Source organism: Nesoenas mayeri, assembly GCF_963082525.1.
Source record: "Nesoenas mayeri genome assembly, chromosome: 2".
NCBI lineage: Eukaryota > Metazoa > Chordata > Aves > Columbiformes > Columbidae > Nesoenas > Nesoenas mayeri.
Genome location: NC_137543.1, coordinates 147249825 through 147270144, shown reverse-complemented (window position 1 = coordinate 147270144; position 20320 = coordinate 147249825). Strand labels below are relative to the sequence as shown.

General features: G+C 36.9%; 1 protein-coding gene across 7 annotated transcripts in view; it reads right to left on the bottom strand.

The window, feature by feature from the left end:
* The window catches only part of WAC (WW domain containing adaptor with coiled-coil), a 61932-nt gene that overhangs the window by 40790 nt on the left and 822 nt on the right, over window positions 1-20320 (bottom strand). For 6 of the 7 annotated variants that reach the window (XR_013921876.1, XM_080340309.1, XM_080340308.1 and 3 more), the window contains exons 2-3: window positions 20270-20306; window positions 18660-18855 (exon numbers count right to left, since the gene is read on the bottom strand). Coding sequence is in view for 6 of the 7 variants with exons in the window: in XM_080340309.1 (XP_080196435.1) it covers window positions 18660-18855; window positions 20270-20306 (233 nt within the window). In the remaining variant the exon portion in view is untranslated. Of the gene's footprint in view, window positions 1-18659; window positions 18856-19916; window positions 20024-20269; window positions 20307-20320 lie in introns of those variants that run through there. The other variant, XM_080340312.1, reaches the window with a different exon arrangement.

The following is a 20320-nucleotide window of genomic DNA, read 5'->3' as shown; positions in this document are numbered from 1 at the left end:
CAGTCAAACACCTTGTTAATATCCTAACTCTCCGTTTGTTTATTAAAACAAGTGTCAATGAAGATAACACAAAGGAAAGTTTACAAATGTTCACCAGATGGGAAGGACACATAAAAACTGCTCCCTAGCAATGAGAGCTGTTAAGTGGAACTCAAAGGCAGTTCTTCACTCCCTGCACAGGGAAGAGGGATTTGGGAAAGGCTCTAGGAATCATCTTTTCTGTACCTAGAAACAAGGCATATGGAAAGAAAAACTATGCAGTAGAAAAGCAAGGAAGTTCATTCAACTTGTTTCAACTCCATACATACCATTCTATGACTCCACATACCACCTCTCCACTAATATGCAATCAAATTCCTTGAACTAGAGATAATATTAGAACTTCCTCAACAGAATATATTACTTCTTCAACAGAACAAATACTGCCCAGCTGACAGACACTAATTATCTGTTAACAGAGAAAACAGCAATAGAGTTTACAGTGGTGATATTTTATGGGGATAACTAATTAAGACTTGCTTAAACAGTAAAAATTATAAAAACTTACCTAAGATAAGCCTAAATTAAAAATGTCTAAAGTGTACTGCAACTGACATCTTTGTTACCTCAGTGCAAATCTTTATGCAGAACTTTAGAAAAAAGTAACACAATAGGAACGCGATATCCCACATCTCAGCAGTAACTGAACAGCATATCATGGCCATTTTAATTTGCCACACATAGAAGTAATACGACAAAACCATTTTTCTTCACTGCATATTTATGTGGCCTGCTGTATTGAAATAAAATATGGCTGCCTTCCATAGGCAACTAAAAGCATAAAAAGTTGCCATTTTTCTAGCAGAGCCATGGCCTCAGAGAATACACCAACTGTGCAGTAACATTTTCCAGAAATTCATAACATACCAAGTTGAATGCACAGTGCTCTGCCAAAAGAAAGAAAATCCACCCTAATCACTGTACTGCCCAACTGCCCAATTACAGACTCATAATGTCCCTCAGAATAAATATTTTATACCAGTCAACAAGTAGCTCTATGAGCAAAAGAGCTTACAAAGCCTCATCTCCTCCCCTACTGCATCTCCTAACCAAGACAGCAAAGCCTGGTTTTGTAATGTTTGATTCACAGGATAATCATCCCAACGTAAAGAAGCTCTCATGTTTTCCTCCAAGGTACCATCCACACAAAATTTCATGGAAATTAGTCCATAGTACTAGTATAGAAAAGACCAAGAACCATACATACACAGAGTGGGACAGATGACCAATAAGGGATGAAAATGATACTGTCAGCATACAGTTTTCTTCATAATAGAATTTTTTTCTAAAATGCTAGTAAGACAATGACACCTCAAGAAGAAAAAGCCAGGAGCAGTAAACCAATGAAGGTCAAGGTCTTGTATTGTTTTACTAATGAACTACTGAAAGGATGCCAAGTTATTACTGATTATTAAAATGAAAAATTTTAGCTTCAAATTTTATCTTGCACATTGCATAACAGTAATTTGCTGTTTTGCTGTCTTCTGCTTATGTTTTTATTTTTAATTAGATCTGCCCAATTTATTTCAGAAACTGAAGTTTAATTTTGAGGCAAACTGTACAAGCTACTCTTGAAAGAAAACCAGTTATCTGGCCATCAAAAAGGAAAGGAAAAGGCAGTAAGAAAAGGGTTCCAATTCAATTCAAACTTCTGAGTTCTCACATGACAATTCAGTGATGTACTGCTCCAGCAGCTAACAGGCAGATTGTTTTCCTAGGGTTGTACTTCAGTCTAAATGGATGTAACAGCTTGATTTGTCCTCACTGGTAGAACAGAGATAAACTTATTTTTGTCTAACCATACCCTTCTAGTTTGCTCCTTTCCTTGTCACAGATACAGCAAAGTAATTAAGTAACTTTGGGGTAGTTCTTTTCATCCTCTCAGTAGAAATGAAAAAATCACTTTTCAACCTATGTATAATTTCGAAAATTATCAGGTTCACTGAACAAAGTCCACTGAATTCCCTGAGTTTCTGGAAGAACCAATAATCAAATGTCCCAAGTCATTCCCTTCAGAAAAGAATAAGGGATGAAACATGAATTTCCATTACACTCTAATCAAATCCCTATCAACTTTATTATTCAAAGAAAACCAGTATATTGGCAGCATCTGAGCAACAGACCTGCTTGAACGCCTTCCTGTGTAACCTCATCTGGGTGTTCCTGCTCTGGCAGGGGGATTGGACTAGATGATCTTTCAAGGTCCCTTCCAACCCCTAACACTCTGTGATTCTGTAACTGAATTTCCCTCTTACAAGCCCTCTGCAGCAATATATCATGAAATCCGAAGGAACACCCCCCACCATGTAACACAGTGCTGAGCTCGGCAATGGAAATCTAACAACACTGCAGGGAGACACTGGCGTGCCTCAGGCAACCGTACTGCCACCAGCCTCGGTGAGCAGAACACTGACTGCCACCGGTTTGTGCCTCAGATCGGTCTAAAAACCTCCTTAAAAGATAATAATCCCACTACACAAACACAGCAAGAAAGGTGAGAACAGGATTTCGGGTTATGTCAAATATTCAAGGCCAGGTTTGACGGGGCTCTGAGCAACCTGATCTAGTTGAAGATGTCCTTGCTCATGGCAGGGGGCTTAAACTAGATGACATTGGAAGGTCCCTTCCAACACAAACTATTCTATGATTCTATATCAAGGTTTTTAAATTGGGTCATAAATAGAAACTAACTTTATGGCTAAGCACCTGATAATAAGCAGTTACCATAAAGATAAACTTTAACAGAAAACAGCATGCATAAATGTATATTTGGTGTATGTCACAAAAAATCATTTTACTTCTGTCAGATCCCCTGAAATCTCTATTTCTGCAATCACTGATACACATTAAATGTCAGTAGATAATTCCAATTTTACAGTGTTTTTCTCTCAAAACTCAAGACATTTCTAAAAATATATTAGCCATCTGGGATATTTTTAAATTATTACCAATAGGCACCAGATACACAAATCCCCTAACACTCTGGAGGTATGATATGCTTGACAATTTTTACTTTTCATTCAAGGAGCTTCCCAAAGAAGATAAAACAAGTACACTGGAAGAAACACTAATGTTTAACAAGATACACCTCAGTGATGTTACGATGAAAATTGCTTAAGTGCAGACACTTTCTAAAAACTGGGTTTTCCAATGTTATAAGACTGCAAACACATGGTAATACTATGAAAGATTGATAACACCATAAACTGGTCATCACTGAAAGAATTATGAATGAAGTCAGAGGTCATGCAGAACAATTTCTGCTTACAAAGGAGAAAAGAAAAAAAAGGCAGTGTACAGCTCTGAAATTATTCCTCCATTTTCTATGCATCAACAGCGTCAAATTAGTACTCCCACTCAGACACTCCAACCAATTAAGCAAGGTAAGACAACCTAATCTCCCTGACAAAATCCTCTGAGTAAAAATAAGATTAAATAAGAACAAGGCCATGTTGTTTGGCAGCTCTCAATTTTCTTTTAATATTTTGGGGATAGCTTCTGGGAGACAAAGAACTTTCAGCAGAAGATTCTGTGAAAGCAATAGTACTTACAAATTAACTTGCAGGAAACTTTCCATTACTCAGTTTAAAACAAGGAAGATCAGGTTGCAGTTTTTTCTGAGCCTAGGTAGTGCTATGCAGTGACAAATGTTTACAACCTTAATCCCATCTTAAAAACTTCCTTCATTTCAACTGAGTGTGTACCACTCAGACTCAGCAACTACAAGTTCATGGACTTGAAGAAAGATTAAAAAAAGAAGTCTCTATTACAAAACACTACTACAATCCTGCAAAAAGGTTAGTCACAGACATACTTAGCACACTTACATCCTTAACATAAAGACTATGGCAGAATCAATAACTAAACCTGTTTAAAAACAAACAAAAAAACCACAAACAAAGAAAAAACACACAACACCGTATCTCCCTTCTTAAATGTGTCTTAAAAATATTAACTGTAAGTCACAATATCTCAAATTCGTACCTCATGATACATCAAATTTGACTAGCCTCCAAAAGCATGCAGAATTTTGTCTCATTCAGTTCTATTCTACTTTTATTTTGTAGGCTAACACAAGAACACCTTACTTGTCTTCCACTTACTTAACATCCGTCTCTGACCAGGACCAAACACCACTCCAACACAAGATCACTGCTTAAGTGCTATTACTATTTGCCAGTTGAAGAGAATGTTGCTTCTCTTCTAAGACTACAGCCATGTCCAGGAAATTTGTAGTAACCAATCACAAATGAGCACACTAACTTGAAAATATTTACTATTAGAAGTAGTAGCTGCTCAATAAAATTTTACATGATAACTTGTGAAATGATTAGGCTTTGGCAAACTACTCATTCAGTTCAGGACATGCTATACCAAATATATTTTTATTAAAGTATAAGATATGCAACAAGTATAAGGAATTCAATTTTATGCTTATTTAATTTTCATCTGAGAATCATTTTTGAAAAGAAGATACGCTAATTACAGTCTGAAAAAAAAAAAAAAAAGAAATTAAATCAATTTCTGCCTCATTGAAGTTCTTTGTTAAAAAAAAGAACGCTGGCCCAGGGTTTGGGGTGGGAGGCAGCAAGCAAGGATGCACCTAAGAATCAATGTATACAGCATTGTGGTTTTAATTAGATGGATTCACAGCTTTAGTTTCAGTCTGGATGTTTAGCACAGCTTAATAAAGCTACTGTGCAATAGGGTTTTCAAATATCTAAAGCACAGTAAGTGACAAGACAATTCTTCCCTCTTCCCATTAAATAATTCTGAAATATATATTTAAAATTCAACTGGTCTTTCCTGGAATTTCCTTACTGGAGGAAAATATGCCTCCCCACAAAAGCTAAAGTTACATTTACAAACCAAAAATCTATTTTACAATTCCCCAGTTGCCTGAGTGACTCCTTTTACCTTCCCTAGTTGAGTAAACACTTAAAAAAGGACTATACAGAGAATGCAATTATTAGTGTAGGCAGTGTTTTGCCAGTAAAAGAGGTGAACTTTACACTACTTGACTTTGAAGAGGATCATATTATTTCTCATATTCAAGTAGAAATAATATTCTTTCAAAAGAAATGAGTGGTTTTGAAAATGAAGTCTGTGTTAACCTGTCAGCAGCAGGTATCTGAATGAGCAAACTCCTCAACTACTTAACTAGAAAAGATCCAAACTCTTGCTGATGTTATTCAAGGTAGACACCTGACATGAACACATCATCAGCCAGAAGAACATAATTATGTCAAATAAACACAGCAGGAAAAAAAAAAAAAAAAGGACATTACCTAATTTGTATGGAAGAGTTTATGTACAAATGTGCATTATTTAAAATTATATGCCTTAAAAAAATTCTTTGTTTTTTTTCCATGTAGCAGTGAATAGGTATTTTTGAAACATAATAAATGGGTAGGGCAGACTGTACTTCCCTCTCCCCATTGTTGCTGCTGATGGATTTAAGTAATTCATAACTCTGTTACTCTAGCAAACTCAGTAACAAATCTACCTAGGAAAGCCCTGAGGAAGGCTGTTGCTCTGGCGCACAGAAAACAGCATGATACTTAAGAAATCTAGGAAACCAAGGCAGAGGAACTAATCTGTGTAACTGGGTTGGAGCCATAAATAGTTTCTTAAAAATATTTTCAGAAAGCCTGACATGTCTACATATAGTAGATTTCTATAATATGGTGAAATATGTTCCTCTTACAAAAAAAATAAGCTTTAAAAAAAAAAATCTTACTAGGGATATTTAAATTCTAACAGCAACATGTGTAATATGCCCAAAAAAGGAGCAGGAGGGATGTTTTGAAAAGTTTAACTACGCTGAGATCCTTTCCATCAGAAAGTGCCAATATCAATATCGGTGCAAATCAACATCATAACTTGGTTTGAATCTAGTAAAGCCTAAGAGTAACATTCCCATTAGCATGAATATTTTTTTCAAATTATGTTTTCTTTTAACAAAAAGGCTGATCTTCAGATTTCTGGAATAAACAGATTAAAGAGCACTACTGTCAAAACCCAAATAACTGAAATCTTCTCAAATCTTTATGTACAGCTACAGAATAAATGTGAAGCTCTCACTCCACTAAAACAGGCCACAAACTATTCAAGTGTTTACTAAAAAAAAAGTGTGTTTTAAAAAACATTTTTTAAGTATTAGCTGATTGTGTTTTGTTTCTGCAGAAATTAATGTGCATGTTCACAGTTTATCTTTTCAGAAGCTTTTCTCTGGTAGGCAGCTCCTCAGACAACTATACGGAGTAATGACAGCACGAGTTTCAAAGTCCACTCTTCAAGGGACAAGAGCAAGTAGCAGTAAATTCAAGATGCACGGTATTTGGCATTAAAAACCACATACAAAGATGACACAGCTAAATACATTTTTTTTCCTCTTAATTTATTGAAGTGACTCAATGTCATTCCCCTTTCAGGACCTACTAGGTGAGAACTTCTATTCTATTAGCTGAGCACTATATACACACCAAAGGAGAAACACCTCCAAGTTCTATTCTTCCCTACATAAACTCAGCAGTGTTTCGAGTTTTTGAGAAGGCACAGATAAGCCTCTTTCATTTACACTTTTAGTAGCTATGTTAACTGCCTAAAAGTAAGAAAATGGTAAGAAGGAATTTCATGTTATCCAATGAACTAGACCCACAAAATAAACAGAAAACAACAACAACAAACCACCAAACCCAAACACACAACCCACACTGATTTTGTAGTAGGAATTTCCTGAGCCACAAAATCATATGCCTTCAACCATTGCTTCCTAAAAGCAGAGAAGGTATGAACTGATCAAACACATGCAGCTAACATTTTCTAACCAAATACATAAACATGCGAGATGACACTATATTTTCATAATATGCAGCTTTTTCTGCATTTTTAAAACAAGTATCACAAATATTTAAACAGGAAACTGTAATTTTACAAATTTCTTTAAAATTCCTTTATATTTTCTCCCTGGTAAGAAGCTATACTAGTTCAACCATGTTCAGGCTTTATTATCATTATTATTATTCAAAATTTTATTAAAATTACTGCAAAAAGGATAAGTGACCGATTTCCATTCAATATTGGCTTATTTAAGATTTAAATAAAACCAGTTTAATCTTTATATAAGCAGAAGAAACCTAGTTTATACTGCTTCTCATCTCATACTGTAGCCATCTTAGTCTCTAAGCCCAGATCTGTTTCTCTCATTCACAGCCAAAGCTAAGGACAGGGCTCAGAAAAATGGATAGCAGGGAACCAGATGTCACTGCCAAGTCCTTGTCCTATGTTCAATTAGCCACTCTGCTTCCTTTATAGTCACAATTAATTACAAGAAAAATATCCAGATAGGTCAGCAGACTTCAAATGGAGGCAAGGAAAAAAAGGCTAAAGTTTCATTCAGATACTTCACTGTTTATCTTGACTTTATTATATATTTAAAAGCTGTCCTGGCAAAGACTGTTGACTATTTCAAGGAACACTTTATTTAGTACACCTTACAAGTTCTTTCTCTCATAACACGCCTCTTCAAGAAGTTCTGTGATATACAATAACTTTTGTTGAGTGAAAACTTCTGTATCAGAATTCAGAAGAAAATAGATTCTGAATCTGTTTTAATTCTCAGTACACTTCAATTAAAACTGTAAATAAGAAGAAAATATGAGGAAATGGCAAAAAAACCCCAGAATTTGATAAATCTAAATCAGCTTTTAAAATTAACCCCATACTTTTGGGGGAGGAAACAAAAATATAATTTTAGCTTAATTATTCTCTACATTCACTTCACATTATCCTGCATAAACATGATCTATACACAGGGAGTTTAAGAAGTGCAGCATTTCTCTATCTCAAAGAGAAATCTTTACCTACAGAAACTATCAATTACTCTCCAACTTTCAAATTAACAAATTTAACTTTGAAATCAAATGTGTGCTGGGAGGTGGTGAGGGTGGGAAGGGAAGGGCCTTATATATCACTCTAAAAAGCATGCAAGACAAGCACGTCAACCTTTCTTTAACAAGTTCTTCTGGCAAAGAAATTTAAGAAGAAATTGATGTCACGTCATATGCAAATTCCACAAATGTAAAACAATTTCAAGATACTCAAATACTGTTGAACTAGATGAAGCTGTGCAGTTATGGCCAACTAACTAAAATCCAAACTGGTAAATATATATGTCAGTGAAAAACATCAAAAGCCTGCACTGAAGTGAAAGTGTGCAATCATCTTTGAAGAAAAACATTCCACATACTACATCTGCTACAGACTGTACTGAACTGCAGATAAATTCTGAACAAATTAGATAGTAAGAAATTTCGGAGAGCTGATCATCTAGACTATAGTCAATCCCAAAGATATTTTAGGATACCTGCTCCTAAAAATAGTATGCACTTAAAAAGCACACAAAACTTAAAACTGCACCAGTGTAGCACGTACCTGCAAATACTGAATTCTACTGCCAGTAGGTCCATCACAGTCCCACCCGACCCCCCAACAGCACTCAAAACAACGTATTCTCAATGACCCAAAATCCTACAATTGAATATGAAACACATTCACAAGTTCATAATCTTCACATGCCATGAGTCAAATCAGCCACTTGGGAGGGAAAAAGTCATCACAGAAATGCTACTTACAAAGTCAATTAAAAATTTTTAATCCCTTTTAATTTGAAGTCCACTGATCTACAATAATTAAATTAGAAATATTCACATTACTGTTTCAGCTATCAGTGGACCTCCGATCAACTAGTTCAAATTTCCGCATGAAACAAACCTTAGAAAACTGGTTTTACATCATCTCGCTTCAAAACTGCCAGTGCTGCAAAAATCATCACAATAAGTCATTCCAATTGTTATTAACAACATTAAAAATTGTGCCAAAATTCTATTTTCTGAATATTTAGGCTAAACTAACAAGATCTTGCAGCTTTGTTTGCTATATTCATGAACTTGTACACATGCCATTTCTTTTCCCTGTAATTATTAATCAAATAAACCCTCAATGTTTTCTTTGTAACTATACCAAGAGCTCTTTAAGCCTCTCCTTCTAATGCATGAGTTTCAATTGCGGTCATTTTCTTGCTGCTTCTCTGAAAATCTGCAGTTTTGCATACTTTCTAAACCGTGAGAATCAAACCAGAGATTGTATTCCAGTAGCTGTCATATTAGCACTAAGAGGCAATCTCTCTAGTCCTACTTGACATTCCTCTGATCATATATCCTTTCTGGCTAACACTGCACTCAATATTTATGCTCATAATTGTGTATGAGTTTCACATCTGTTTTAAAAGTCATCGCTCTGCACAGTATCCACTTTCTGTAAAGTCCTACATTCCATCCTGTCATCTCCTTCCTGTAACTTTTTACCCAGTGCACCACTTCTACATGTTGCTGTAGATCAATGAGCATTTTCACTTTCACATAACCTAGCTAGCTCTGTAGTAGTCAACAGTGTTTACTACTTGCCATTCAGTCTCAAATTACTGATAGTGTATGAATGATTCTACTACTCTTTCTTGTAGATAAAAAAACATTACTTAGGTCCAAGAGCAAACCTATACACATTTAAAAATAATTTTTTAAAAAATCAGCTCATTCGATGATCAGAAGTTTTATGGTTTTGGAATCTATCAGTTACCAGTTTTTGATCTATAAAACACCCAACGTAAGCAGTATTTCTTAGTTAAAGATCTCAAAATATTTTACTCGGCAGCTAAGACTCGCCTACTTCACATCTACCCAACACAGCAGGTCAAAGAAGTTAGTTGATATGTATCAGAAAATTAACAACAAAAGTTTAGACAGAAAAAAAAAAACTCTTGAAGACTCCTGCTGCCCCTAACGCTCTAGGATTTTAGCTCTGGAAACTGATTTCTGATGGCCTTGCCCTTGTCATGAAGCACTTTAATACTGCGTTTCATTTCTCTTTTTGAGCAATGACAAAACCAGGATACTAACATTTTTATCATACCTCTGCTAGAGAAACAAGGTAAGTTAGGTTTCAAAATTGAGGCAGAAAAAGTCGCAACATTAAATGTTTACATACTGTTCCTTTGCAAGTCTCCTCATGACAGCAGTCACAGTAAGGAACAGCATGGTTATCCCAAAGTAATAGGGGGTCTCAAAGGTCTTCAGGCCTCTTGCTTTCCATTAACTTCAAACACAATATAACATTGCTGCATGCACAGAAACCTAAGTCAAAGCCACAAAAGCTTACCAGAGGTCTCCTAACCCATTTGATAAAAATGAAGAGCGAATAGCAAGGTCTCTTGTCAGTCATCTACTCAAAAATTTATCTCCCTTTCCAGTAACTTGGATGGCAGACTTTCCATCTGGACATTATTCTTGAATACTGCTCCAGGAAGCTACTTCTAGCCAGTAGGTAAGTACAGTTTGTGCCTTAAAACATGCATCTCACTTCACAAGCTTGAAAGTAGGGAGAAAAATTAAACACTGCACAAGAGGAAAAAGAGGGATGCAAAAGTGTATGTAGGAGAATTCCAGGCTATTTCACTGGGTTTTTTTGTTATTGTTTTGGTTTTGCTGTTGAAGGAAGGTCTAAGAAAAACTTCCTGTAGCAGGAAAATAAGAATCCGATTCAAAACACTTTTGAATAATTTAAAAAGTGTTCGAAATGTACAGGATCAGCAGCTTATGCTTCAAAAATTCATGCAATTTGGTCCCTACATATTCACTACCACAAACTTTCCACTTACTACAGATTAATTTCAAAATACTGTTTCACAAAGAAACACTTCCAACAAAAATTAAAATAAATACAAATTTTAGCCTATGGTATAATTCTAAAATTACTCCCTGTGCATACAACTGCAGGCAGAAAGCTCTGAATTCAGAAAATGGATAAAATATTCAGCAAAAATTTGGTAAGCCACAAGAGCTGTTAGTGGTTTTTTAATAGGCAAAAGTAGTGAAAGGATACAGGTTCATGTCAAAAACTAGACATGAATTCCCTGTATGATTAGGTCAGTGCTTTCAAATGGAAAAACACACTAGTAAAAAGCAAACCTGCACAAAATGCATAAAACAAGCCAAAGAAGCCCAGAACTAAACAGTATTCTTTTACTACTAGCAAAAGCTTATTGGGATAAAGGAACAGCTAGTGAACTTATATGCTTTTTCTAGTGTAGTTTTATTGTTAAAAGCTAGGAAGTCTGTTGAAGGCCTTTAAGAAAGGAAACAGAATACTTTAAGACTGAAGTTGCAGAACACTTGCAGTCAAGTACAACGAAGTTTGGTGATCCCTTCAGAATCAAGAAAAAACATTAGGGAGGATAACAATCTTACTCAATACAAATAAATGCTTCCCTCTTTTCAAGTGTTACATTTAAGCCCAGAAAGGATTCATTTGTACACTACAACACACTACTGACAAAGCATAAGCCTAGAAGCATCAGTATTGAGAACTGCCTTTCATTGCAAGTGCATTTTTTTTCCTTACTGAAGAACTATATAAGGAACACATTCTCTGGACATTCAGAAGTTTTTTTCCCTGGAAGTGCCTATTAAATTGTAAAAAAGCCTGACATAATAAACAAATGTAGTTAACTCTGTAAGTTGGGTGCCATTAAACTACTATTTTCCACAGTAATTACAGCATGATCTCCTCCCTCAGCCAAAATAAAGGCAGAGCTTTCTCTTCCAAGTCCTGCATAGTTTTAATGACACTTGGCTTACTCAATCCTTTATATAGAATAGGTAGAAACTACAGGGAAAACAAATGTAAACTGTCAATAAACAGTATTTCTCAGAAAGCAGCTGTGTCTCAAACAGTAGTTGAGGAGCTAACTTGGATTGAGAATGGATTGAGAGCAGTCCTGAGGAGGACTTGAGGGTGTTGGCTGATGAGGCTGAACATGATCCCACAATGTACACTTGCAGCCCAGAAAGCCAACCGTATCCTGGGCTGCATCAAAACAAATGTGGTCAGCAGGTAGAGAGAGGCGATTCTGCACCTCTACTCTGCTCTGGTGAGACCCCACCTGGAGTGCTGTGTCCATCTCTGGGGCCCTGAACATGAGAAGGACACGGACCTGTTGGACTGAGTCCAGAGGAGGCCATGAAGATGATCAGAGGGCTGGAGCACCTCTCCTCTGAGGACAGGCTGAGAGAGTTGGAGTTGTTAAGCCTCGAGAAGGCTCTGAGGAGACCTTCCAGTACCTAAAGGGGACCTACAAGAAAGCTGGAGAGGGACTTTTTACAAGGGCATGTAGGGATAGGACAAGCGGTAATGGCTTTGTACTGAGATACAAGGAAGAAATTCTTCACCATGAGGACAGTGAGGCCCTGGCACAGACTGCCCAGAGAAGCTGTCTCTGGCAGTGTTCAAGGACAAGCTGGATGGGGCTTTGAGCAACCTGGTCTAGTTGAAGGCATTCTGGCCTACAACAGGGGGCTTGGAACCAGGTGATCTTTAAGGCCCCTTCCAACCTAAACCATTCTATGAGTCTACAAACTTCAACTGTGAGACATTAGAAAATACAGGGTAACTCTGGTAAAAAAGGCTACATAATTTACAAACTGCTGTCTTTACTGTGGCCTAGTAGCAGGCAGCTAATCAGAAACTAACAGTTTTCATTGCTTCTTTTCACATTCAGAAAAGCAACCCAAAACTACAAGTTTAATAGGCTCTACATTCCACTTCTGGCAAGTCAGAGGCTACAAGCATTAAGAAAGCATAATGCTAAGTAAAAATCATTGCCTTATGATTAGCTATGTACCAAAGATAATAAAATTTAACAAATCTTGTTCATAGACAGTATTTTCCCTTTTCCAAATCATAAAATAAGCTTACATACAAAAGCTTACCAGGTCGAGCTATTAGATTGACTTAAACATATTATACTTACAGTCCAAATACTAAGTTTATGAGTTCTTAAAACACTTAAAGATACATATTTCTGTAAACAGTCCAACCACAAAGGAAAACCTTACATATTTTATATACTAGCAAATAGAAGAAACAAAGGACAGTAAGTGAAACTGGAAGTTGTCAAAGTCCTAATAGCAACAGATTTTTGGAACTGGCTGCAGCAACAGGTTACAAACTAACAGTATTGGTAATTGCCATTCCCTGCAGCTTCCACTTTGGATAAGGTCTCCCATTAATGCATCTTTACTCTCACAACCTACACTAGATACTTGAACTTCATGAAAAGAAACACAAATCTTTCCATTCACCTAAATGCATAAAGACTTAACACTTCATACCATCTTACTAATATCACAATTATTTCCTAATATCAATAATATAAAATTAGGGGTTTATATCTTAAATCTTACGCTTTTTAAAGGCTTTGCAGCTATTTTTCAAAAGCAATTTTGAACATTAACATTCTAAACGTCAAAATTAACAAAGTACCTACACAAGTGTTATCCTTTACTGTGATTCTATGATCACATACTTTGTAATTTCCTTTCTGTCAGAGATTCTTCACAGCAGACTAACTAAAAAACCCCAAACAAGCAAAAAAAATATCCAACAATAAAACCACAGTTAAACAGTTGATCCAGCAAAAATTCACTTCAGAAATATACTCAATAAGCATAAAAGCTACTTTTTATCTAAAACTGCGAAAACTTTAAAGGCAACTTAAAATTGCACCCTCCACCAAGTGAAGGTGCTAGTACTAGCAAGACTTGAAAGAAAGCTTTTATCAAAATCAGAAAACTGTAACAGAGATCTACTTTTTCATTCTTTTTTTTTTTTTTTGGTTAATCCAGATAAAAGCTTCTAAGAGGTGAGTGGTCCTGGAAACAATTGTATTTATCTTGAAAAGCAAATGAACCACTAAACCCCCACCTCCTTTAGAGCCATCCAAACAGCCAATTTTCAACCAACCAGAGGAGCAAGTCACCTCTTTTACATTCCGATGGTACAGGGAATGTTCAAAGCAGGTTTCATTGAGAACCTACTCTCATCTGTGATCACAAGACTTCCCTCATCCCAGTTTTGATCATACAGTTACAGTAAAGAAACAGTTTTCATAGTAATGAATAATTACTTCAACATTAACAGCAGTTAATACTAACTAAATAGATAGAAGCTGTTCTAGCTTCTTCCTTGACCCTCCATAACACTTCATTACTCTCACCTTCCCTCTTTCCACCTACCCTGCCATTTCCTCTTTCCAATGCACATCACCCAGGCAGCTGCCACTCTGTTGTACCTGCCCTAATGCCCCGTTCATTCTTGCTAATTAAATCAACAGTTATAGCTCTTGTCCTTCTCTACTGTGAGGGCTGCTAAGACAGGAAAGAAAAGCCAGCTCTCCGCTTCTGGCTGTTCACTGTCTCTTTTGCTCTGAGGACTCTGAACTCCTCCAGGGATCATTGGAAACAAAGCGAGTCAACACTTAATTACAGAAGGTGCTACCACCACCTCAACAAAACTAGGAACTTCTGACTTAAAATATTCCATTCAGTCTCTAATAGCAGTAAGATTTTGAATCTCTAGTAACTAGTCAGTAACACTGGTCATTAATATTACTCTTGATTGCCAATTAAAAAAAATATGCAAAAGAAACATACTCAGAAAAGTTCAGTTATATTTTGGAATTTAAATATAATAAGTTCTAATCAAATTTCATTAAAATAGCCTACATAGCACACAACCCAGCAAGAGACTTCATGCTGTGTATATTAATGCTCTCCATTTGTTATTTTAAACAATTCAATAATATCATTACAAGAAGCAAACACAGATTTCCAAAGTCTCTTAAACCTAAACATAGCAAAACACTCAGTATCTTACTCATGATAATAAAGAATTCTGAGTACATGTGGCTTAACTGAACTTGTTTTGCACAAAGTTCTACTACGTATCTTAGGTGGTCATTCTGCCCCATACACTGATGTAGAAAGAAACATGTTCTCTTTATTACCAAGGGCTGCATCTTGCAATTTTCACTCCTAAATAAAATCATAGAATAATCTGGGTTGGAAGGGACCTCCAAAGGTCATCTAGTCCAACTCCCCTGTACATCTATGTCTTTTATAGCATTCCCAAAGGTACTGTACTTATCGCATCACTTTGTTTTCTTTCCTGCAAACCAATATCACCCAAGTTATGCATTTAAAAAGACCTACAAGGATCATCTATGCTCTCAGTCTGTCCATCCTCAAGCACGAGCTACCTCAAACCTTTGTAGTTTCCTTTTTATTTCAATGGAAACACTTTTCCAGATCTACAATGACCTTCCTAGTTCTATTTCCTGTAAACAGCGCTAGGTTGAAGTCCCTATTTGTAACTGTTAAGGAACTTCACACTTGAGTTAGTCTGGTAAGACCCCCCTCATCTCTTCCAACTGCATATTTGCCTTTAGCAGCTGACCTAGAAATAAGAGATGCACTGAGGGGGGTAGCTGTTCATTATGTTTTAAACACTTGCATACAGAGGCAATGTCCGTATGCACAAGGACCTGAAAGCAAGAACACAATTACTGCCGTTTTTTGATATGCTGGCTGTACAAGTAGTCTGGAAACCAGGGATGTGACAAAAAATAGCAAGTACTCTCCCATGTTTAGTCCAAGGTAAAGTTATAAGTCCCTCTTCAGAGAAACAGTCATCTCTGTATGTAGTCTCTTCCCACAGAAATCGTGCAGTAAGCAACTTTGGAAAGTGCTTTGTTTGCACTGTATCAGTACAGAGGGCTTACCCATAACACACGTTTTAATACCTTAATTGAAAGCAATTGTACTTCTTACCATGGATTACAGTTCTACAAACACAAAAGATTCTGCCAGGAATAATACAAAAATAAGCTGTAACAACAAATCCCTTTATACAGGTACCAAAAGTATTCACAGGGGGACGTTCTACCAATTTTTGAATTACTAATTTTCAATAAGTTTAATTATAGCTCCTACATTTCATAGGTGTACACTTGAATCTTCAACTGACATTTAGCCAGTTGCCTTTACCACAAAAGAAAAAAAATAACCAGTCATGACTAAATGAGTCCCAGTGATCAGCATACTACACCACTGAATCTTCCTGTTTAACTTCAGAGCAAATATCATGAATAGATATAAAGGAGTGATTTCTTAAACACTGACTCGAAAGGGAGAGATTAGGTCAATTCGGCTTTACATTCAGCTGTAATAATCCAGATTTTTGTTCTATTTTATTTTCTAACGGATAAGAGGAAAAATAGATTGATTGTTTGGAACTTTAATGCTGTTTGGGGAAATAAATAATGGAGATTTTTCAACTAGGTTTGTTTTGTTAAGTTCAGCTAGATCACAGGAAGGCAATAACACCTTTGTAGTAGTTCCAAATCAAGCACCACTGGTTTTACAATAATGAAATGCACAGCAATTAAAAAAAACAAAACTTTTTTTTTCCCCTCAGTAGATTTAAAAAGAAAAGAAAACAAGCCAGAAAATGACAGTAGCACAGCAAATTAATACTTTTTAAGTCAAGGACTTCAAGGAAAGTTTTAGCTTTTTAATTTTTTTTTTCTACTGTATGCCTGTAATTGCAAAACTAAGGGAATATTGTATCAATAACAGTACCTCAGTGTAATTCAACAGCGAACAAGGCAGATTATTAGATTATTTCTTTTGCATATTAGCAATATGCCAATATCTATAATACCACAGAGTTTCACCTACACCAAAGCATAACACCTACCTTCAATTCATACTGACAGAAAGATTCAGTAAATCATAGTGGGACACAGAAAATAAGATGCAATGAGCTCAAACTTGCACATAATTACTTTGGAAAACAAAGCTGATATCCTCCTGCTCACATCTGCTCAGCTTTGGTTTACTACATACAATAAACAAGATTTAACACAACTGTAGTTGTTTTGAATATATCTGAAAAAATTCAAACTGGGGCCAAACTAATCTTACCAACAATAAAAAAAAATCACTTTGTATTTCCATTACATGTGTATCTTTTAAAATTAGTAATTTTGCTCAGACTGTTTAAGATTACTTCCTTCTTCCGGTCTAATAACATGTGATGTACAAAGGACCACTTTCAGATCAGAATAAAGGAAATTTTCCACTGTGTTAACAGCCTGGGGAAGTAGAAAGTACAGCAGGATAATGTTCTTTCTACTTACAATACCACAATAATTACTTTTCCTTCATCATTACTGTATACATCCATGCTTCAGGTCATTCACCAACTATTAAATCCAGCTGCACTCAGTGCGAACTTCAGAATGTCCTTCCTATCTTAAAAACAATTCCAACACACAAAAAAAGCAAATATGTTCCCCATAAAGAGCCTCAACCTCCAGATGTTTTCATGTATGCATAACTTCACTAAATGTAGCTGCACTGAAGCAGAAAGAATTACTGACTGTAGCAAAACTAAGCAGAATTGCAAGAGTATGTAGGGCAAGTATCTTTGGACAGGTGAACAGGAAATAAGAGAGGACACTTCTGTGTCCTAAAACATAGCACAGAAGAGCAGCCTACTGGCTTTGCAAGTGCATTTAATTCTGAGATTCCTATACTTTCAAGTACAATCAGATATAATGAAAACAGCGTACTAACAAAAGATGCTTGTTTTTATAATCCTTCTACACAGTATTATCACATTATCAGTGGTCTACAGAGCCTCTGTATTAATCCAAAGAAAGAAAAATAAATAGGAATTGTAAGAACACTCAGGTACTATAAACACATTTGTGGTGTGGAACTAGCATTTCCTAACAGGTACTTACAGATATTTTAACGATCCTAACATGTAACAACAGTGCTGTAATAAATACATCTGTATACCATAAGTTGTGAACTTTATATAGAACAAAGAAACACTGATTGAAAGCTCTAAGTTCTCCAAAACTTCACTTTATAACTTGATACAGACAAAACACAGTCATTACAAAACAGAAAATACGCTTCCAAATTCAGGCAGTAACCAGGATTTTCTGAACTGTAACTGTTACATTTTTTTATTAAATGTAAAACCCTACTCCTTCCTTTTTCTAGGAAGCAGGGGTGGAAAACAACATCAGTTAAAAAATATTGGGGATATCACTACTGTCTACGATATCCTGCAAAAACACAGGAGGCTGACCTGTCTCTGAACATTGCTCTCTAAGCTCCTGCCAAAAAGGCTCCAGTAAGTGCTATCCTTTTCTGATTGTTAGGAGTTCAACACAGCAGGTAAATATGGAGAAGTTTTTTCTCCATTTCTTATGGGGTTTAGCCTATGAAGCAGGTAACTGCACAATATAGCACCATAATACATAAAGTTATTTTTTAAAGTCTCTGAAACAGCTAATAGTTATTGTTAGCATAACATTTCACGTTATTACATGTTGCAGTATGTCTAGAGTAAGTCAGACATACCAGTTTAAAGAAAAAAAAAAAAAACCCACAACAAAACAACCCAGACATTTATTTAATCTTTGTGGTTATTAGAAAAGCTACAATACCTGTAAAAATAAGAAAATTGATAGGTACTAGAACGTCTAAATGATTGCTTCCAATTAAACTTCCACATTGGTTAAACTGGCGTTCTCCAAGCACAGTACCAGGTACACTTAGTCTAACACTCATCACCTGAGCAATAATGGCTGAATTTTAATATTTGTGAGAAATTGCTTAAATAAATGTTAATTAAAGATAACTCACCACCATCCCTCTCTCTAACTCTGTGAGCATGGACACTTTTTGCTTTACTGTGCCCTGTGTTGTCACCATACTTGTTTTCAGGGCTATCAGAGCGCCGCAACATTTTATTTGGTGGTGAAGGATCTGTGGTGTCTCGCATCTTGTCATGACGGTGATCACCACCACCGGGGTGACTCTTGGATGAGTACTTAAGAGCCTGTAACAGATCACAAGAGAACAAGCATTTATATTAGGTATGAAGTTACAGAACTGATGTTAAAATGTTATTTTTCTAAATTTTAGATCTCTTTCCAAAACACTTTGCAAAGTTAATTAACTTTCATTTCCCATTTAAACAATCAGCAATAGTCTTTTTAATTTTCATTACCTACATTAAAGCAACAAGTTCTGTAATTAGAACTCAAACCATTTTCTCCCTCTATCACATCCAACATAGCACTTGCTGTTAAGATAAGACTACTTTGTCTTTTCACTGATGGACTACACACTTTCAGCAGTAAATGAGCCGCAGTACTTCTGCACTTTTGCGAGAAGCACAAGTCTTCACTTGGTATGAAGAATATATACAGAAAGTTACACTGAATCAGTGTAAACTTTGAATATGTCCTCCATTCTGTAGCCAAGGCCACTCAGTTTCACCACTACCTTCAACTTCTGTAGTGTTTTTCAGTACTACCAATCCTGTGTCAGATGTAGTTAAAAGCCCTAGAATTCTGGGGGCCCACAACACACAATGTGAAGATTCATTTTGAAGTATTTACCAAAAACTACATGTTCTGCCTCACTTTGACCTGCTTTATTTTGCAGGGGCAAGTGTTTACCTTTACATGAACAGTCACTGACAGCTGGCTTGGACTGTCAGATTACACCTCACAGTCATACAAATACACAGACATGTAATAAAACAATTCTATTCTGTGCCCCAAGGAGAGCAATATCACAATATAAGGCATTCCCCAGATTCACACCCCAAGAACTGGCTTTTTTTCAGTAGACACAGCAGAGGAATACAGTATCCAACCTTACAGAAATTTAAGTTATTGTCAGCAGCTTAAGGGTTTGATGGTTTCTTAACATGCCTAGCAGCTGGCAACTGCAGAAATTAAGACTCACTGGCAACCCCAGTTATCCAGGGTCTAAAACCATACTCTGCTCAGGTTACAGTCCACAGAAGCAGTTTTGGGGAGAAGAAAGGATTTGGGGAGGGGAGTGAGGGAAGAACAAGATGCCTTTTGTTTTTAAAAGGAAAACACTCACCTCCCCCTGGATCTCCACTCCACTGCAAGCGACCCGGGGTCGCTCTCCCGCCCGTCGCACCGTTCCCTCCCCAACTCCTAGGCCCAAGCCCTCCCAGGGTCGCACTAGGCCTCTCCTCCTGGCCCCCGCCCCGCAGGCCTCAGCAGAGCACCGGAGCCCCGTTCCCCCCGCGCGCGGCCGCTGCCGCCCCCACCTCCGCCCCCCCCGGGCCCGAAACGGGGCCGAGGGACGGGTCCGAGGCGTCTGTTGCACCGCGGCCTGCGGCGGCGGCCGAAGCCTCCGCTGGAGTAGCTCCCCCCCCCTTCTCCTCCCCTGCTCCTCCTCCTGGGCCTAGCGGCCGGCGCTCAAGGTACCTGGTAGGGCTGCGAGTCCCCCCTGCGGTCGTGACAGCTAAAGAGAAAGCG